Source organism: Cnephaeus nilssonii, assembly GCF_951640355.1.
Source record: "Cnephaeus nilssonii genome assembly, chromosome: X".
Classification (NCBI taxonomy): domain Eukaryota; kingdom Metazoa; phylum Chordata; class Mammalia; order Chiroptera; family Vespertilionidae; genus Cnephaeus; species Cnephaeus nilssonii.
The window spans coordinates 124,098,643-124,120,774 of record NC_137071.1 but is presented as its reverse complement, the minus strand read 5'-3'; the positions used below and the strand labels follow the sequence as shown (position 1 = coordinate 124,120,774).

The 22,132-nt window shown below is 45.5% G+C and overlaps 1 protein-coding gene across 5 annotated transcripts in view; it reads right to left on the bottom strand.

Moving 5' to 3' along the window:
• FAM120C (family with sequence similarity 120 member C) overlaps positions 1 to 16,855 on the bottom strand; it is a 66,698-nt gene extending 49,843 nt beyond the window's left edge. For 2 of the 5 annotated variants that reach the window (XM_079765556.1, XM_079765555.1), the window contains exon 1: positions 15,831 to 16,854. In XM_079765556.1, coding sequence (XP_079621682.1) covers positions 15,831 to 16,532 — 702 coding nt within the window. In that variant the 5' untranslated portion in view covers positions 16,533 to 16,854. Of the gene's footprint in view, positions 1 to 15,830 lie in introns of all 5 variants that reach the window. The other 3 variants (XM_079765553.1, XM_079765554.1, XM_079765552.1) reach the window with 3 other exon arrangements.
• Between the last annotated feature and the right edge of the window lie 5,277 nt (positions 16,856 to 22,132).

Here is a 22,132-nt window from a genome sequence, read left to right as displayed (position 1 = left end):
GCCTCCTGCACAACTGGTTGCCTCCTGCATGAGCCCCGACCAGGGCCCGGGCCCAGGAGGAGCCTGCAGTCCTGCAATCAAAGGTACATGCCCTTGACCGGAATCAAACCCGGGACCCCTTTGGTCCGCAGGTCGACGCTCTAACCACTGAGCGAACCAGCTAGGGCTGTCTAGCTTTTAATCACTGACTCAATTTTAGTCCAACGAATATGAATTGAGAGCCTGCTAAGTGCTAGGATACAGACAGCACAGAGTGGCATGAATACAAAGAAGAATAAAACTCAGGGGAAAACAGCTCCCTGAGAAGTTTAATGTTTCATTTCCAATCTAAGTAGACCAAAGCAGTGGATTTTAAATTGTGCTTCCCAAACCAGGATTTGGGTAAGTAGAAAATTGGATCAAATAACCAGACAGGACAGATGCACCTACTTTCTCTTCAAACTGAGCTCATATTTACCTATTTTATATTTCGGCTCTTTCAGAAATATTTTATTTTATTGAATAATATTTGCTGTTGAAAACAACTAGAAGTAGCCCGGCTGGCGTAGCTCAGTGGTTGAGCGTCGACCTATGAACCAGGAGGTTGAGATTTGATTCTTGATCAGGGCACATGCCTGGGTTGTGGGCTTGATCCCCGGTGGAGGACATGCAGGAGGCAGCCGATCAGTGATTCTCTCTCATCATTCATGTTTCTATTTCTTTCTCCCTCTCCCTCTCTGAAATCACTAAAAATTTATTTTTTTAAAATCTAGAAGTATTTGTCACTAAAATGTAAGCTCCAAGAAGGCTGGGATTTTTTTGGTCTGTTTTGTTTACTGCTGTATCTCTCGTGCATAGAACACCTGGCACAGAGTAGGGGACCAATGAGCCATTTTGACTTTCAACCAATATTTTTTTTATTGATTTCAGAGAGGAAGAGAGAGGGAGAGAGAGACAGAAACATCAATGATGAGAGAGAACCATTGATCGGCTGCCTCCTGCACACTCCACACTGGGGATTGAGCCCCTAACCCAGCATGTGCCCTCAACCGGAATGGAAACCGGGACCCTTCATTCCACAGGCTGACACTCAATCCACTGAGCCAAACCAGCTAGGGCTCTACCAATATTTATAGAGCCAGGAAGTGATATGTGCCAGGCACTGATCTAGGTGTGGGGATACAGTGAACAAGAGCCCCAAATTCCTATCTTCATGGAGCTGACATTCTAGTGATTAATATTTCACAATAAGCATTGGGCTAAGCCAGTGGTCGGCAAACTGCGGCTCGCGAGCTGCGGTTTGCCGCTCTGTTGACTAATGAGTTTGCCGACCACTGCTAAGGCATTACCCTTACCCAGAAGTTTTGACTTCAGGTTGAAGACATTAGTATATTATTAAAATGGTTTTTAAGTGTTTTTCCCTAAGGCAGTGGTCGGCAAACTCATTCGTCAGCAGAGCAGCAAACCGCGGCTCGCGAGTTTGCCAACCACTGTGCTAAGTGAAATAAGCCAGTCAGAGGAAGATAAATATCACATGATACCACTCATTTGTGGAATATAATGAACAACATAAACTGATGAACAAAAACAGATCCAGAGACAGAGAAGCATCGATCAGACCATCAAGCCTCAGAGGGAAGGTAGGGGAGGGTGGGGTAAGGGGGAGAGATCAACCAAAGGACTTGGGCATGAGTGGGGGGGGCACTGGAGGATAAGGACACATATGTAATACCTTAATCAACAAAGAAAAAAAAAGGAAAATCAAACGCCAGTAATGTAATCTTTTTACTAAACTATACTGTGGGTGTTAACAATATAAATATGCAAAATCTTGGCATTTACAATTTTTAAAAATGTTTTGTTGTTCTTGTTAGTCCTCACCCAAGGATATTTTTCCATTGAATTTTAGAGCGAGTGGAAGGGAGGGGAGAGACAGAGAGAAACATTGATGTGAGAGAGAGGCATCGATTGGTTGCCTCCCACAGGTGCCCGGACCAGGGCCAGGGATTCAGCCTGCAACCAAGACATGCGTCTTTGACCAGAATCGAACCCAGGACCCTTCCATCTCCTGGCAAATGAGTTTCCTAAAGGCCTAATTATGCTAGTAACAAGCAAATGCAATCATACATTTGTGAAGGTATTTCTGAACAACCCTGGTTTAATTCAAAGTGTCTGGATGAGTTGAAATGCCAACTAAACAGGTTAAATATTTTATTTCAATCATTTCTGGAGTGCGGAATGCCCTTTAAATGCCAAATAAGAAATTGTTTTCTCAGTGTCTTCAGTACCAAGCCAACCAATCTCCATATGATAGGGCAGATTTCCAAAACATGAATCTAGTCACTAAGCAAAGTATTCAACTGTGGTTGGTACAAATCACCATGTTAATTACTAGCTCCTGACATGTTTCATTTTGAACATTTTTGCACAGTGACTCCTAAGGAGTGGCATAACAAACAGCTTTAAGCCCTTGTAAAATGTTTCTGTTTCAAATGGAAGCTCCCTAAGTCCCACAGTATTGCTTTTGCAGAAGGACGCGTGTAGTCATATTCACTAATTTTGACCAATTTATACTAAAAATTTCAAGACTTTCTCAACATACCAAATCCAGTTATTTCTGGATGCACCTGTCACAGGCTACTAGGCCAAAAGAGTGAGATGGCATAAAAAATGTTTTAATGTTTTGGTATTGATTTCAGAGAGGAAGGGAGGGGAGAGGGAGAGAAACATCAATGATGAGAGAGAATCATGGATTGGCTGCCTCCTGCACGCCCCACACTGGGGATGGAGCTGCAACCCGGGCATGTGCCCTGATCAGGAATTGAACCATGACCTCCTGTTCTTAGGTTGACACTCAACCACTGAGCCAGGCCGGCTGGGCTGCATCAAACATTTTAACACGTAGGTGCAGTGGTTCTCGAACTCTACGGTGGATGGCTTGTTAAAACAGACTGACAAGCCCCATCTCCAGATTCTGATTCAGTAGGTCTGGGACAGGGCCTGAGAATCTGCAATTCTAACAAGTGTCCAGGTGGTACAGTGCCAGGGACCATACTGTGAGAACTACTAGCTAGGCACATAGCCAAGTGTATAACTATATGGGCAGCATTTATATCTGTTGTAAGTAGTTGCAATCTAAAACTTCACAAATAACTTCTTGACCCAAGTTGTCCCCAAAATGTTCGATCACCAATTTTTAACATCTGGAGCAACAGTATTTCCTACCCTTGCAAATGCTTGTTTATGATGTAATTTCTGCTATACTCACTCTTTTCTCAAACTACTACCTACAAAAGGCTTTCAAGGCCTAGCAACGTTTTACTTAGTACATATTTGCATTTCATGCTAGTGTCATTTATTCTGTCTGTATTCAAAAACACAGTCTATTGAACCCTGACCAGTTTGGCTCAGTGGATAGAGCGTCGGCCTGCAGACTGAAGGGTCCCAGGTTCAATTCCGGTCAAGGGCATGCAACTTGGTTGCAGGCACATCCCCAGTAGGGGGTGTGCAGGAGGCAGCTGATTGATGTTTCTCTCTCATAGATGTTTCCAACTCTCTATCCTTCTCCCTTCCTCTCTGTAAAAAATCAATAAAATATATAAAACAAAAAAACAGTCTATTGAAATTTCAATCGCTTTTTCTTGTTGTTGTTAATCCTCACCCAAGGATATTTTTTTTCCATTGATTTTTTTGAGAAAATGAAAGGGAGATGAGAGACACAGAGAAACATCGACTGGTTGCCCTCCACACACAACCCAACCAGGGCCAGGAATCAAGCCTGCAACTAAGGTACGTGCCCTTGACCAGAAACAAATCCACGACCCTCCAGTCTGCAGGCTGACGCTCTAACCACTGAGCCAACCAGCTAGGGCTTCAAGTTCCTTTTGTTTCAGCACTAGTCATTTTTGTACACTGGTTGTATTTCTTATAATGGTTTATGTTTAAATGGTTTCTTAAACTATAGTCTTTCAATAGACATTTTATTTAGGTATAGAGGAACTCATCACTTTGTGAGAATAAACAAGTCATCTTTTCTGTCAAAGAACAGTTTAGACAGCCGCCATTTTGGACTGTGTGACTTGGCAGTCGCCATCTTGAAATGGCAAAGGCCAACCCTTCCCTTTGAATTAGCCAATCACAAAAGACTGTGTGCCTGAGCCCCAATCAAAAGTAAGGGACAGGTCACGTGGGTCAGGACTAAAAAGCCCAGCTGACTGCCTGCTCAGTGTGCCTTTGCTCCCAGACCATGTGCTGCGCACCCTTCTGCTCAGAAGTAAATATATGTGCCTTGCTACCTGGCTCCCAAGTATGCTTTGTGTTCTACCAGGACCCCTGAATTTGGGGGCTTGCCTTATTTCTTACAACTTCCAACAAGAAAAAGGCTCTCTCCAATTTTCCTTTAAATATGTGACTTTCTTATATAACCTTTTTGTTTACTTTTCATAGGTGTGGGTACAAAAAATATTTCATGTTCATCAAAACTGCTAAAAAAAAAGTACAAGCGCCACAATCAATGCTATTTTTGTTATCTATTTCTATATAATAAATCACCCCCAAAACTTAGTGGCTTAAAAAAACATTTATTATCTCAGAGTATCTGGCTTGAAATGGATGAGGCAAGATTCATAGGAAAAGAAAATACAGCCCTGGCCAGGTGGCTCAGTTGATTGAAGCATTGTCCCATGCACCAAGAGGTTGTGGGTTTGATTCACGATCGGGGCACATACGGGAGGCAGCTGGTCAATGTTTCTCCTTCTCTCTCTCTCTCTCTCTCTCTCTCTCTCTCTCTCTCTCTCTCTCTTTCTCTCAAATCAATAAAAACATATCTTCAGGTGAGGATTAAAAAGAAAAAGAGAATACAGAAAGTAGAATAAATTTGAGGGGAAACTATTGAGCTCCATCTTGGATATTTTTTAGATTAAGTCAGCAGTCGCCAACTGGTGGTCCATGGACCACTGGTGGTCCGTGAGGTCCAAAAGGTTGGCGACCGCTGGATGAAGTGACCTAAGTTGTGCCAAAAGTTCATGAGAGAGGTTGGGAGTAAAGAAAGAACTCTAGGAATCATCAGAATATAGTTACTATTTAAAATCACAATAATGGATGAGCCCTGGCTGGTTTGGCTCAGTGGATAGAGCATCAGCCTGTGGACTGAAGGGTCCCAGGTTCAATTCTGGCCAAGGGCACACGCTGGGGTTGCGGGTTTGATCCTCAGGAAGGGGTGTGCAGGAGGCAGCCGATCAATGATTCTCTCTCATCTTTGATGTTTCCATCTCTCTCTCTCCCCCTCTCCCTTCCTCTCTGAAATCAATAAAAATATATATTTTTAAAAAGTAAATGGGGGGCCCTAACCAGTTTGGCTCAGTGGATAGAGCATCGGCCTTCGGACTGAAAGGTCCTAGGTTCGATTCTGGTCAAGGGGGCATGTACCTTGGTTGCGGGCACATCCCCAGTAGGGGGCATGCAGGAGGCAGCTGATCGATGTTTCTCTCTCATCGATGTTTCTAACTCTCTCTCCCTCTCCCTTCCTCTCTGTAAAAAATTAATAAAATATTAAAAAAAAAAAGTAAATGGGGGTCTCAGCAGCTTGGGCGGCGGGAGACGAGGCAGCAGCCAGGCAGCCAGGTTCGCCAAGCCACTAGGTGCGCCGTGGCCCTCAGGCACCCAGCACCCACCCGGCCCGCCCCCACGATGCTCTGCGGAGGGGGCGGCCAAGGAGGAGCCCAAGAGGAGGTGGCCAGCTTGTCGGCCAAACCTGCTCCTGCAAAAGTGGAAATGAAGCCCAAAAAGGCGGCAGGAAAGGATAAATCTGCAGACAAAAAAGTGCAAAGGAAAGGGAAAAGGGGAGAAGGGAAAGCAGGCCGACGTGGCTGAGCAGGAACCTAAAGATCTATCTGTGGAAAACGGAGCCTCAGATGAAGCAGGAAAAAAGCAGCCACGTCTGATTAATGTCATATGCCTTGTCTCACCAGCCGTCCCTCTCTCCCTTCCTGTACAACCCAGAGGAATAATTTTATCAACTCTTTTGCAAATGAAAGTTTTTTAGTAGCTCTAGAAACATTTTTAAGAAGGAGGGAATTCCATCTCATCCCATTTTTTTAAAGTGTAAATGCTTTTTTTTAAGAGGTGAAATCATTTGCTGGTTGTTTATTTTTTGGTACAACCAGAAAATAGTGGGATATTGAATATGGGAGACTTTGTCTTGGGTGTCAGCTTAACATTCCATAGATGGGGGTAGTTTTTTTTTTAATATATTTTATTGATTTTTTTACAGAGAGGAAGGGAGAGGGATAGAGAGTTAGAAACATCGATGAGAGAGAGACATCGATCAGCTGCCTCCTGCACACTCCCCACCGGGGATGTGCCTGCAACCAAGGTACATGCCCTTGACCGGAATCGAACCTGGGACCCTTCAGTCCGCAGGCTGACGCTCTATCCACTGAGCAAAACAGGTTAGGGCGATGGGGGTAGTTTTTATATCCTAGAATACAAAGCATGCTAAATGGCAATTTGGAGTCAGTCGTGCGTTTGCCATGTCCTGAACATTTTAAGTTACTTCTGTTCACATGCTTTTGGTAGAATTGTTTCCTAAAGGAAACCACTCCTTGATCCTGGCTCTCCCTGTCAGAATTTTGTGCATCTGTAGCAGCTTTGTTGTGGTAGTCCAGTTTTCCCAGTAACGTTGTCAATGTCCTGTTAAAGACTGAAAATTTGATCATGTAGTACATGATATTAAATTGTGAATTCGTGGGACTTGGATGTAACAGCGTTATCAACATCTGAAGATATTGGTACTTGATACTCTTAAGGAAAGTTAGCCTCTAAATTTTAAGCTGGAAAGTCACTGTTTAGGAAAGAATCACAACTCCATGACTTTACATTTTTTTACGAATGTTGAGAATTGTGTACAAATTGAAATGTCTGTGTACTGATCCTCGAAACAAACAATAAAATCTCAATTATGAAAAAATATTAAATGGGAAGTTTTGGGTTTTTTTTTTAAGTTATTCACGTATACTGTAAGTGAAAGAAACCAGAGATGGAGAGACTGAAAATGCAGAAAAAAGATGATTACTTTTGAATTCTTATAACCTCACTATCTGACTCTTTCCCTTGGCCTTTAGCGTACACATTTGCCTTGTACTGGCAGTACCGCACAAACTAAGTGCTCAATAATCTCATTATTGCTTTTCTACATGTATCTATGCATATTACCTGGCTAATAAAAATACACAATCTTACACAAGATGTACGAAACAAAGGAAACTGCATGGTGAGAGTGTGGAAAGAGACTTTGAGCGATACAGACCCAGAACAAGGATTTTTATCCACCACTGACTAGTATTCAGACCAAGGAAAAATCATTTCACCTCTATGCACCTCAGTTATTCAACTGGTAAATGGGAAGAATACCATGCATTCTTGCAAGCTTGTGAGGATTAAACAAGATATTTAAAAAGCACTTTATATACAACTTGGTGCTCACATAGTAATATAGTGGAACCTCGGTTCTCGAACTCAATTCCTTCCGGAAGGCTGTTCGAGAAGTGATTTGTTTGAGAACCAAATCATTTTTTCTCATTAGAAATCATGTAAATTGAATTAATCCATTCCAGACCCCCAAATGATTCTATTTTAACCTTTCTTACATACAGTGCATGTCTAATGTACTGTTTAAGGTGTAAATAAACACGTCTTTTCTTAAGTTTATCGAACCGCCCCTACCAGCCTTAAAGGAGTCACTTTCAGCGTTTGGTCCAGGGATGTCTTTCGGGTCAGCATGCGGCATCTTTGCTTGTCCACGTATCGCTGCCTCCGAAGTGCTGTCACTGCCTAACTGCTTTTCTTTTATCCAAATCAACAACAGTCTTTCTACCTCTTCCATTGCCTGTGACCAGTGTCTTTCACATCCTTAGCAACACCGGCATTCTTGGGGGCCTCTTTTTTTTTTCAATTGTGCTCATCTGTTGATTTCACCAGCCACAAAAGCACTGGCTCCTTTGTTTGTTGCCTAAGAGACGCTTTTTGTCATGCTGAGGTATCAGCAAGAAAGGGTTGTCAGGTAGAAAACTGAAGTTTGGTTCAAGAACCAAGACATTTTTTTCTGTGAACAACTTGGACTAGAACAGAACTGAGATGGGAGAAGTTTGAGAAATTCAACCAACCCTTCACGCTGATACCTGTATGATCATTCACACGTCTCTCAAAGGTGACAAATAAAGGAGAGAATGCATGAGTATGAGTCAGTTTACCACTAAACCTCATGTTGTTAACATCTTAGGAAATTGTGCTGTGAATATGTTGGTGTTCTTTTGTTTTTGCTACTGCTGATTAAATTTTCATTTTTTTAGTGTACATTTCACTTCCTTTTTTGTTAAATATTCCTTTACATTTCTTGTCCTTTTTGTTTTTAAAGTGTTTATTTATAGATTAAGCAGTACATTAGAGATGTACTGCATATAAAACAGGGAATCATTTGGGGGTATGGAATGAATTAATTCAACTTAAATTCTAATGTGAAAAAATGATTCCGTTTTGAACAGCTTTCTGGAATGGATTAAGTTCAAGGACCAAGGTTCCACTGTACTTCACCTTAATAAATTTCTTTTAATCAGCTCACACTTCTCTAATTGCCCTGCTCTAAAGAAGCATACCTGTGAGCCTTGGCTAGTGTTGCTCAGTTGGTTGGAGCATCGTCCCGTACACCAAAAGGTGGCAGGTTCCATTCCTGGTTGGGGCACATGCAGGAGGCAACCGATCGACATTACTCTCTCACATCGATGTTTCTCTCTCTCTCTCTCAATTTTCAGATAGCATAGCTGTGAAATGGTGGGTTTCATGTGATTATCTTTTTTTCTAATACAATAAAACCTCGATACAACAGAGGTTTTTATAACTTGGGTGAGGGTTGTCTGAAGCCAAAAGTCTGTTATATAACACAGTACGTTTTCTAAATTGTTAAAAAATTGACAAATTAAAAAAAAAAAAGACAAATTAGTTTACCTGTTTTTACTTACATAGACATGTTTGTGTAAAATTATGAATGATAAGATTTCACAGAAAAATGTGTATTACTGTAATTTTAAATTTATACTGTTTAGTCTAGTAAATGTGTACACTCACCAGTCACTGAAAGCAAATGAATGCGCATATAGGAACATCAGACGGCTGTGTTCAAACTGCAGCAGGGCCCTAGCCAGTTTGGTTCAGTGGTCGGCCTGTGGACCGAAGGGTCCCGGGTTCGATTCCAGTCAAGGGCATGTACCTTGGCTGCGAGGCTCCTCCCTGGCCCGGGCCCAGATTGGGGCACATGTAACCAATCAATGTGTCTCTCACATCAATATTTCTCTCTTTCTCTCTCTCTCCCACTCTCTCTAAAAATCAATGGGAAAATATCCTCCGATGAGGATTAAAACAAAACAAAAACTGCTGCGGAAAGTCACACCAGGTGACAACAGAACCAATTACCCGATAGTGAGGTGGTGTGACCATGTGCTAATCATTTGCCGAATACTGTTTACCAGCAGTGACACTTGGATTTGAATATGTAGACTATAGTTGTACATATGTAATATTTACTTATGTCGGCGAAATTACTATAGTTTTTTTTTTACAACATATAACCTATCCCCTAAAATTTGTTTAAAATAACAGTGTATTAATAACACAAAATAACCTGTTAATTTAATTATGAGCAAATCGTGGTTAAAAGCATATGCCATAGGGACCGGAAATGATCCAAAGTCTGCTAAATTGAGTTCTGCAAAATCGAGGGTTTACTGTATATATTAACCATTAAAACAAGGTATTCATTCCCTGACCGCCCCACATCTTCTCCCAAATTATATTCTTTTTTAAAAAATATATATATTTTATTGATTTTTTACAGAGAGGAAGGGAGAGGGATAGAGAGTTAGAACCATGGATGAGAGAGAAACATGGATCAGCTGCCTCCTGCACACCCCCTACTGGGGATGTGCCTGCAACCAAGGTCCATGCCCTTGACTGGAATAGAACCTGGGACCCTTCAGTCCGCAGGCCGACGCTCTATCCACTGAGCCACACCGGCCAGGGCCCAAATTATATTCTAAAACTGCTTTAGGTTGCTCTGCTTCTGAAACCTTTCGGAAGAGATCAGGTTGGCTGAATTTTTCTGCTACTGGTGCTGACCACTTACAAAGGTTTGTAGAACGTACAAGTGAAACTAACCAAATAACAAAATTCATCCCAATTAAATACACTGGATGTTTTTCACGAGAAGTCCTACCTTGTCTAAAGCTCAACATCCAACCCCGCATTTTATCTTTTATTTATCCCTCCAGCTCTTTTCTCTAGCGCATTTGGCAATGAGGTGGGAACAAAGGCCCGTTTCCCCGGCCTGGTCTGAAGAACGCCAAGAGGAGGAGGAGAAATACAGTGGTGGGTTTTGTTGGGAAGCACTAGCGTTTCAGTAACTATGCTGTGCACCTGAAACTAATGGAAAACCATGCTGAATATAAACTGTAATGGAATACATGTGCGTACATAACCTAGAATACATTTTTTTAAAAACGGTAAGCACACTGATCCTTCCGATCACGCAAGTGAAATCTGTTATCTTCAAGATGGTGGCGAGCGTCTCTAAAATGGCGGCGCAGAGCGACTAGAAAATCTGAAACGACACCGTCATTCCCCCCACCACCACCACCACCACCACCGCGTAGTTGCCGGTTTTGTTTTAAAATATATATCTTTATTGATTTCAGAAAGGAAGGGAGAAGGATAGAGAGATAGAAACATCAATGATGAAGGGGAATCATTGATCAGCTGCCTCCAGCACATCCCCCACTGGGGATGGAGCCCGAAACCCAGGCATGTGCCCCTGGCCGGAATCGAACCTGGGACCCTTCAGTCCGCAGGCCGACGCTCTATCCACCGAGCCAAACCAGCTAGGGCTTTTTTGTCTTTTTTCTTTCCCCTCAAAACAGACTTTATTGGGGCACCGGAGCTGCCTCTCACGCGCCGCCCGCTTCCCCACGCGGTCCGGTCCCCTCGGTCGGCCGTTCCTCCCCCCCTCCCCCCCACCCCCCGCGGTGCCCCGGGCCACGTGCACCGCTCACCAGCGGCGACTCCCGGATCCTGAGTGCGGCCGGGGCCTGGGGCGACGGGTTTTCTAGTTGCTGTTTTTTTTTAAATATCTCAGATCCCTCTGAGCTACTGCCTCCGAGAGCTCGACCCCGCTGCGTCACTGAGGCAAAGGGACAAAACGGAATCGGGTCACAAGTGGGGTACACGGGAGAAGCCACGGATTTGGAACTCCCCATCCGGGGTCACCTGCTGGCCCTCGCTGGGTCGCTGGTTACTCCGAGTCAGTACTTTTATTTATCTATTTTTTTTTAATGTTTTCCAAGTCAGCCCTTTGAGCTGCCTTCTGACTGCATGCGCGTGCACGTAGGGGGAAGGGTACGCAGAACATCACAATTGGCATCTCTGTCGGCCATCTCGGCAGAGAAATCCTGCGGCCCAATAGACAGGAAGACCTAGCCACTCTGATCCCTGCAGGGATGAGCAAAACCGAAGCGGAGTCCGAGCCGGTTTGGCTCAGTGGCTAGAGCGTTGGCCTGCGGACAGAGGGGTCCCAGCTCGATCCCCAGTGTGGGGCATGCAGGAGGTAGCCCATCCATGTTTCTCTCTCTCCCTCTCTCTTTAAAAAAGCAACAAAAACATATTTAACAACAACAACAAACGGAAGCAGACGTCTTGGCCCAGGAAGGAGCTCTCACATCGGGGTCCACGAACTACCGAAAAAGACCCCCTTTTAACTGGGCAAGTCCGTTCTGTGAAAACGAGTATGTATCTGAAAAGACACGAACAGCATACACCAACCACATTCATTTTTCTCTAAGTTAAAGTTGTCTTTATTATCATAAATTAATCCAGTTTCAACTTCAAAAAAAGAAAAACTTCCAAAAGGCAAACCGCAATCAATTCTTAACCAACACTTCTCGAATCTGTGCTATAAACCAGGAAGTCCTCTATAACAATAACAACAAGCACTACCACAAAAAATCATTGACCAGAACCAGGAGAGAGAACTTCACCTATGCAATTTTGGAGCCAGTCTTAAATCCACGAAATTAAGAACCACATTCCACACTTTTTAAGTTACTCTTACATTTCATTCTCTTAGGATTACAGACCTATTTATTCAGGGAAAAAAATTTATCCTGCACCTAAAATATGCGAGGCACTATGAAGAATCTGAAAAGATCAAAGAGCTTGTTTATAATTTAGCTTGGGGAATAAAATTTATATATTCCCCAAATGGTGTTTCTCGGGTGGAAGAGAGTTGCTGGGATTTTTTCCTCCCTGAACATTTTATTATGAAAAATTTCAAATATATGGCAGAGTTGAAATAATTTTACACTGAACACACGGATACCACCAAGATTCTACCATTTTTACTAGAGCTGCTTTTTCACACATCCATCCTTACATCTTATTTTTTTTATGAACTTGGTAGCCCTACCTTAGGGCTGCATCTCAAAAATTTTGACTGAGCCCTAGCCAGTTTGGCTCACAGGATAGAGCACCGGCTTGTAGACTGAAGGGTCCCAGGTTTGATTCCCGGTCAGGGCACATGCCCTGGTTACAGGCTCGATCCCCAGTGTGGGGCTTGCAAGAGGCAGCCGATCAATGATCTCTTTCAGCATTGATGTTTCTGTCTCTCTCCCTCTTCCTTCCTCTCTGAAATCAATAAAAATATATTTAAAAAAATTTTTTTTGACTGTTGTGTTATCAAAACGTCTGGAAAACACATACCCATGTTCAGCATTCAACTCTCCTGCCAACCTCCAATCAAAATTTATTCAGAGCTCACCACAGGCCATTTTAGGTCTCCATACCCTCGGGCACTGTCTGAACTATTCTTCCCAGCCCCCTTCAACACTCAGCATCAGCCTGTGAAGCCGCCTCCAACGTTCACACCCTCACTCAGAATTAAGCATGCCCCCCACTCCCCCCCATAAGGGCCACGTTATTAAAAGCAGCTAGACACATGCATGATCTTTTGCAATTAGCCCACGGCATCTGCAATTCTGCTTTCAGTCTGGCTGTTACTAAACTGACCTCATTGAGGGCAGGGGGCATTTATTCACCTCTGAATCCTCAGCAACCAGCACAGTCCCCAGCCTATATAGCAAGCACTCGAAAAATGAGTAATACAAGGGTATCCCCCCCAAAAGGTATACACACTTTAACAGCTGATTCTATTACATTATGAAAATGACATGTATTTTAATAAACACTGCCTTTATAATAATTCCAAGTGTGCATACATTTTTTGGGGGGGACACCCTATAGAAATGAACCCCCCAGACCTGTCTTTACCCAGGAGCCGGGGAAGATTTTAGTCAAGTGTGGGGATGACCTAATCGCACTGGCACTTTAGAAAGATTCCTCTTAGAGAGCACCGTTGTTAAGAGGATGAGCTTTGGAGCCAGCCAGCCTGGGCATGAGTCCCAGAATCCCAGCTCTGCCATTTATTGCTGGGTGACTCCAGGCAAGTTTCTAAACTTCCTGTGCCTCAGTTTCCTGATTTGGAAAAGGAATCAGACACTTTCACTGGTTACTGTGAGGATCGAATGAGAGAATTTTTGTTTTTGTTTTGTTAAAGCACATAATTTAGCACCTGGCACACACTAAGCATTCTATCAATGTGAGCCATTATTGCCAGCAACCCAGTTAATGACAATGAGGTAAAAAAATCCTTCAATGCCCTGGCTGGTTTGGCTCAGTGGATAGAGCGTCGACGTGCGGACTGAAGGGTCCCGGGTTCAATTCCGGTCAAGGGCACATGCCCAGGTTGTGGGCTCGATCCCCAGTGGGGGGGCATGCAGGGGACAGCTAATCAATGATTCTCTTTCATCACTGATGTTTCTCTCTCCCTCTTCCTTCCTCTCTGAAATCAATAAAAATATATATTAAAAAAAAGTCCTTCAAGCTTGGGTGGGCCCTGGCCGGTGTGGCTCAGTTGGTTGAGCATTGTCCTGGGCACCAAAAGGTAGCCGGAAGGATTCCGGATCAGGGCACATACCTAGGTTGGGGGTTTGATTCCCAGGTCAGGAGCCTACAGTCAGGAGCCTTCGGTCAGGAGCATATGGGAGGCAACTGATCGATGTTTCTCTCTCTCTCTCTTCTTCCTGTCTCCATAAAATCAATTTTTAAAAATGTATTTTTAAAAAAAAAAAAAAAAGCTTGAGTGGCAGTGATGAAAACAAAGTGGAAAGAACAGCCATGAATGACGAATCTACTAAAAAGTGTTCAGTCAGGAAGGCCAGCAAAAGGAGCTTGATATATATATATATATATATATATTTTGGCTTTGTACATTTGACGTGGCTCATGATTGGATTTTTCATTATTAAAAGCAGCTATAACTTCCCCAGCGTAGGCACAGATTTGAAGCCGAGAGCACAAGGAGTCTAGTATGACCGAACTCTAGCCACAAGCTCTATGACCACTGTAAGCTTCTCTATGCGGGTCTTTCAGTGTCTCAGCTGCGATTCTTTTTTTTCTCTCATTACTCCCTGCAGCCCCATTTCTTTAGTTTATGATCCCCACAATTTCCTGTCCTGTCTTCTGACTGTGAGCACATCCCTCAGAGCCGCAGCGGCTGAATGGATTTGAGGGTTTTGCCCTACCCGATCCTGCACTCTTTTTCTTCTTCTTCCTGCCCACCTCCTTTACTTCTCAGGCCTTGCTATTCCCCACACGTAGGAACTTGAAACCTAAGAGCATGGGAAAGCAACAGAGCCATAGCAGTGCCAAGAACTGGGGATGCTGCCAAGCTCTTCCCCAGGCCCCATAGGCAGTGACCAACTACATGGGGGAGATTAGACTTAACGGCCCGTGGGGCCTCCTCACCCGCTTCATATTCCGGTGGCTTCTGCTCCTTTTCTTTCTCCCCCTTAAAGCAGCCTCCTCCCAAACCAGCAACCCATTCAAAAGCCAACCCGTCTTCGAAGACCCAGGTGAGGGCCAACTTCTTCAAGGAAACCTCCCCTGACCATTTTAGCCCCCAGATACCCCCCCCCCCCGCAACACACCAAACAGGGACTGTACTTGCAATATGTACCGTAAAGCATAATCACGTACACATTTATACCACGAAATAAATATTTCCTGTATACATATTTGATTTTTCCAAGGGTAGGACCATGTCTCATGTTTTTTTCAATCTCTCCTTCTCAGTGAGTTAATACTTGTTGAACAGTAACTGAATCAGTGGGGTGGGTGTTTTGTGTGTGTGTTTGTTTTTTGCTTGTGTGTTTAGGCTACGGGAGGAGGTACCTGTTGAAATGAAAAAAACAAAGGTTGAATGGACACACGGGTGGGGGAGGGAGAAGCACTAGGTCAAAATGGGGGGGGGGGGGAATATTGTAGAAGGTGTTCAATTAACATCTGTTTAACTGATTTGCTTCAGGGTTGGAAAGACACATACAGAAGAGAGATGCCAAGTGGAAAAAAATTGGAAAAAGGCATTTCAGCTTTAGGCAGAAAACAGCAGGAGAAAGTTGGGGATACAAAAGAAATGCTTCTACAACCCGGGGACAGGCCAACTGGATAAATGGAAGGTAAAGGGAGTTATTGGGATGACATGGGTAGAAATGTGGTTAAGGAGGTTGAGCGAATGGATAAGGGATGGTTTGAAGGGGGTGGGGAGATGGAGAAAATGATCGAGGGTAGGTAGGCAAATGCGTTAGCTGGGCGGTAAATGGGTGGAGGGGAGGCAGTTAAGTGGGGGGATGGGTGGGTAGGTGTTTAGTTAGGAGGGAACAGGTGTGGGGCACATTAAGATAGGGCCCTTCCCTCACCTTGACCCGGAAACGGATGAGTGCCAGCCTCACGCAGTGGCTCAGGCAGGCCGGTGGCAGGAACCAGGCCCGTGGAGGAGGGGTGCCCTTGTTGCCCACGTGTCCCACGATCAGTTGCGCTGTCTGCCGCTCAGTCTGGCACCGACGGCCCCACTCAGCTAGCCGGTCCTTGCCCAGGCCCCCGGGGAACATGACGACCAGCTCCAGGCCCTCGCCGCCGGGATAGGCACAAGCCTGGCACAGCGCTGACAAGTAGCCCAGCATGGCGTTCCACTGGCCGCCACACACCCAATCCGTCTGGTAGCCGCCATAGAGCCGCTGCAGCGCCGAGCCCGCGTCTACCAGCACCCGAGCCCCTGGAAGCGGAGGGGGAGGGGGCGGCGGCGGCGGGGGCGGCGGGTGGAGGCCGGGATGCCCCGGGCCATGGTGGTGGAAGTGGTGAGCCGGGTGATGGTGCCGAGTCGGCCCCGCGCCCCCGGAGTAGGCGCCCAAGCCAGGGGGCGGGAGCGGCGGCTGCAGAGGACCGGGTCCCCTGGCGACGCGCGGAGCCCCGGGCGCCAGGGCCACCGGAGGCGGCAGCTGGCAATGCTGGAACTGCTGCTGCTGGCGCGAGACCGTGCGTGCGAGTTTGAGAAGGTCCACGGGGACCACGGCCCCGGGACAGCGCTTCTCCAGGAACTCCTGGAAGCCCTGGACGCCCATGCTTCGTCGGCGGGCAGACGAGACGGCGGCTGCGGCTGCGCGAGCGAGCTGAGCGGCGATCTGGGCGCGAAGCTGGGGGCGAGCGCGTGCGCACTCCGCGGGGGGCGAGGGGGTGGGAAAAGGATTCCCGAGGGGCGGGAGCGCGGGAGCGAGGGCGGGGTGGGAAGAGACCACTGATTGGATTTGGGGGGGGAGAGGAGGGATGAGGCCAACGGGATTTAGGAAAGACTGGGAGGATAAAAGCAATGACGGGCTCTGGTCACTTCAATCTTTTTTTTTTCCCCCTCTCCTACCGCTCCTCACCGCTTCAAAAGTGGTGAAGCCTCTTCCTTCCACTTCCGGAAGCCATGTTGCCTAGTATTGATGGTACACACTTTCTAGCTGCGGAGTGGGGGCGGGGCGGGGCAGAGAGGCATCCTGGGAGTTGTAGTTTTCTCCATGGCCTCCGTATACAGGCGAGGAACCAAATTCCCTCCCCGTCAGCCCTTGGTCTCACAGGATCACCAGTGGCGGGGCGTGATGATATATGTTTAGGATTTGCACCTCAACTCCCAGCACCCACCGAGTTGCTTCATGGTATTTACTGCCTTTCCCAGGGAAGAGGGAGAAGGAGCGATGCATCATGGGAAAGGAAGCGGAGTGGATTAATTGGATTAAGTTAAAGTATGCTAAAATTCTCTGGAAGGTGGAATTTTCATTTCAGGGGGAAAAAAAAATAATACGTGTAGCTCTTTTGTTGTTGGTAATCCTCACCCGAGGATATTTTTTTCTATTGATTTCCTAGAGCGAGTGGAAGGGAGGGAGGGAAAGAGAGAGAGAAAAGCATCGATGTGAGAGAGACACATCCATTGGTTGCCTCCTGTAAGGCATCCACACTGAGGGCGAGACTGAACCTGCAATCCTGGTCCGTGCCCAATGTGAACCCTCGACCCTTGAGTACGCGGGTGGACACTCCACTGAGCCGCACCGGCCAGGACTATAATGTATAGCTTTTAATGCATGAGAAGGAAGGACGCTGTGGAACATTAAAAATAATAACCACCACAATTTCTGAAGCAATTAATTTAACTTTTAGCAACTGCAATTTTTTGAAGAGTTGTTGGCCCCAGTTAATGAATAGTGAAACTTACATTATTATTATTTTTTGCCCAAGGCAATGCAGAGAAAAAGTGAAATTGACTATCCATTGTCCTCAGGATCTCTTTAGGCAGGGAGATAAGCACCAACACAAATTAAACTACCAGTTTTCCTTTCTGGTATTCACTGAGGTGTAGTGTCCTATAGTTAGGACCTCTGTTTTTACACCTCATTGTGAATCAATCTGTCAGGGAAGTCTGGTAAAATTACTACAAGGACTCCAATTCTAAATTAGATAGAGATAGAGATAGAGATAGAGATAGAGATAGAGATAGAGATAGAGATAGAGATAGAGATAGAGATTCATTCAATCATCACCCGAGGATACTTTTTTTCCATTGATTTTTTTCTCTCTCTCTTCTCTCTAAGCATGTCCTCAGATGATTTAAAAAAAAGAAGTTGGCATTCTATGTTATTTGGCAATAAAGCAGTTGCTTATTGTCCTTGGGACTCAAAACACAGCAGCCCTCCTGCCTGTATTAAGAGATATGCAGTTGCTGAGGGTCAGGTAATAGTGGGCTTCGCTGACTTACAGTAAAACTCGCACTTAAAATGTCTCACTCGCCGAAACCGGTTTGGCTCGGTGGATAGAGCATCGGTCTGCGGACTGGGGGGTCCCGGGTTCGATTCCGGTCAAGGGCATTGGTTGCGGGTACATCCCCGGTGGGGGGTGTGCAGGAGGCGGCTGGTCGATGTTTCTCTCTCATCGATGTTTCTGGCTCTCTATCCCTCTCCCTTCCTCTCTGTAAAAAATCAATAAAATATACTTTAAAAAAAATAAAAAATAAAATGTCTCACTGATTAGGAAACTGGCACAGGCGATTGGAATGAGGTGATCTGCATAAAGGTGCATAGTATTGCCTTGTTCTTCAGGCCCCCTAATGTGATGATGTCTCTCTCTGTAAATGCCGTCAGCTGGAATGCAAGGAGGCAAGACTAAGTGTAATATTCTCAGAGATCAGAAAAGAGAAGCTTGACAGCCCTGACCTCAGCCCATGATTTCCTATCCAAGCTCTGAACCGCAAATGTGGAGCAGAAAGCCAGGGAGAATGAGCCAAGTCCGTAGGTAAAGTGCTAAGAAATCGAATTTGCAACAGGATGAGCCGGGTTACTCTCTTTAACAGATCTGAAGAGGCAACGGAGCAGAACTTGACAAGATGCTTGGCACTTATTAGCATTCTGAATCCCCTCCAATGAAATATACCGGCAGTCAAATGAAATATACAGGCAGCCAAATGAAGTGTCCAGGAAGTTGTATCACTAGAAAATCGTATCTCTACCCTCCCTAGGTGAACAGGGACCATGAGCCAGAGCAGTGATTCTCCCTCGATCGGCATATCAGCATCACCTACAAACTGCTGGAAATGTAAATTGTCAGGCCTCGCTCCAGAACTCCAGAACCAGAAACTCTGGTGGTGCAAGTGCGGAGCAACCTGTGGTTTAAGTATCGTCAAAGATAGGGCAATAGTTAAAGCAGTGAAGACATTTCATTCAGCCGCTACTGACTAGGGGGAAGGCTGAGCCCCGTTCCCATTTGTGCAGGGGGGCCTGGGCATTTGAAGCAGGGAGAGGAGCAAGCAGGGGCTCAGTGGTGTCAGGGAAGGGAAAAACCACAACGGGTTGCTCAGTGTAGGTGCAGTTAGGCCGGCTGTGTCTGCTAGCTGTCCATTACGGAAGTCAGGAGTCTATCCTCCCACCGAGACTGGGAGATAAAGGCCCTAGGCTTCCTGATGATTGCAGTTCAAGGGAATGGCCCTTGAGAGAGACGCCCTGGAGCTGTGGGAGGTACATCTACAACGCAAAGGGACAGGGGAAGGTAAGTTCTTTGGACCGTCCTGAGCTTTTCCGGGTGAGAACTCTGCCTTAGGCTGCTAGAAGCCACACTAAAATTTGGTCCAGTCTCTTAAAGCAGGTGTTTGAACAGAGTGCTTGTGTCGAGTTTTTGCAGATCTCGCTAGTGCTCCAGGTGCACTCTCACGTTTGAGAATCGCTGCTCTTTTAGGGCAGGCCCTGGCCCAAGTACAGACTACTTAAGCAAGGAGGTACATCGATGCACATCCCCAGTACAGGGAGGTACATCGAGCACTGGCTGGTGTGGCTCAGTGGTCAGAGCATCAGCCCATGCAGGTTCGATTCTCAATCAAAGCACGTACCTGGGTTGCAGGTTTGATCCCTGGCCTGGGTCAGGGTGCGTGCAGGAGGCAACCAATCAAAGTGTCTCTCTCACATCAGTGTTTCTCTCTCTCTCTCTCTCTCTCTCTCTCTCTCTCTCTCCCCCCCCATACCCTCCCTCCCTTCTACTCTCTCTAAAAGTCAGTGGGAAAAATACCCTCTGGTGAGAATTAATAACCAAAAGGGCACATCAATAAATGGCCTCCCGCCCTAGCCGGTTTGGTTCGGCGGATAGAGTGCCAGCCTGTGGACTGAAGGGTCCCAGGTTCGATTCCGGTCAAGGAAACATGCCCGGGTTGCGGACTCGATCCCCAGTGGGGGGCGTGCAGGAGGCAGCCAATCAATGATTCTCTCTCATCATGAATGTTTCTATCTCTTCCCTCTTCCTTCCTCTCTGAAATCAATAAAAAAATATTTTTAAAACAATGGACTCCCAGACACTGTTCTATGCCTGTGAATTAGTTCCTTTTTCCTACGCAGGTGGAAACGGTGCAGGCTCAGACCTGGTGGTTGATAATAGTATGCCCCTCGCCTTTCCTGAAAGACAATGTTTATCATGGTTAATTTACTTCTTTCTCTGCAGATCTATTGGTGGCAGGTTTTAGAATCAAGAGGAGTTACATTGAGTTTGTCACTGACTTAGACGAGGAAGGGGCATGTTCAATATATTTTTATTGATTTCAGAGAGGAAGGGAGAGGGAGAGAGAGAGACAGAAACACCAATGATGAGAATCATTGATCGGCTACCTGGGAATCGAGCCTGCAATCTGGGCATGCACCCCCGACCAGAATCGAACCCTGGACCCTTCAGTCAGCAGGCCGACGCTCTATCCACTGAGCAAAACTGGCCAGGGCAGGAGCCAACCTTTATATACCTTTCCAGAGAATTTGGGGTTGAGCTGAAGGAGAGATGAAAAAGCCTGCTGTAGCCAGCCGGCTTGGCTGTGGTTGAGCATCAACCTATGACCCAGGAGGTCAAGATTCGATTCCCGGTCAGAGCCCATGCCTGGATTTTGGGCTCGATCCCCAGTGTGGGGTGTGCAGGAGGTAGCTGATGGATGATTCTCTCTCATAATCATGTTTCTCTCTCTCCCTCTCCCTTCTTCTCTGAAATCAATAAAAAAAATTTTTAGTTAAAAAAAAGTGTGTGCTTTGGATGTAAGATCTGGGTTCCAATACCAGTTCAACTCCTTTAACATGTTACTTAACCTCTTGACCCCTTACTGGATCTGTGACATAGGGACTCATTAATTTATTTAACAGGAATAAAGCTGGGCACTTAGAAGGGAGATGGTAATGATAGCTATCTCAGAAGATTAGATGGTCCCGAACCGGTTTGGCTCAGTGGATAGAGTGTCGGCCTGCGGACTGAAGGGTCCCAGGTTTGATTCAGGTCAAAGGCATGTACCTGGGTTGCGGGCACATCCCCAGTAGGGGTGTGCAAGAGGCAGCTGATTTATGTTTTTCTTTCATCGATGTTTCTCTCTATCCCTCTCCCTTCCTCTCTGTAAAACATCATATATATATATATGATGAAGCAATGTCCTTGGCATAATAACTGCACAGTAAGCACCTAATAAGTGTTTGAAGGGTGGAGAGAAGCATAAAGAGGTTTCATGGAGAGTTCACTTGGATTATCTTCTGACATCTTCCACCTAAATAGTACCTAGCTGTTCAGTTTCTGCAAGGGGCCCACTTAAGCTTTCTCTCTTGCTCAAATCTGTGGAGCCTGTTTGAGAGCCTATAAACTCATATGGTTATAGAAAACAATCCATTAGAATGTCTAATGAGACAGCCATATTGCTTGAGTTTCTTTTCTTTTTCTTTTTAAAAAGTATATTTTATTGATTTTTTTTACAGAGAGGAAGAGAGAGGGATAGAGAGCCAGAAACATTGACAAGAGAGAAACATCCACCAGCTGCCTCCTGCATACCCCCTACTGGGGATGTGCCTGTAACCAGGGTACATGCCCTTGACCGGAATCGAACCCGGGACCCTTCAGTCCGAAGGCCAATGCTCTATGCACTGAGCCAAACCAGATAGGGCTGCTTGAGTTTCTTGAGCCAGCCACTGGCTAATAACAGGGAGGGCATTTGGTTACTAAAGGAAACAAGACGGTGGCTCTTAACCCTAGTTACATTAATATGTATGATATTAATATATCACCTGGGAACTCTCATTTTTTATTGAATTTATTGGGGGTAACACTGGTTAATAAAATTACATAGGTTTCAGGTAGTATACAATTCTATAACACATCGTATTGTGTTCACCACCCCAAGTGAAGTCTC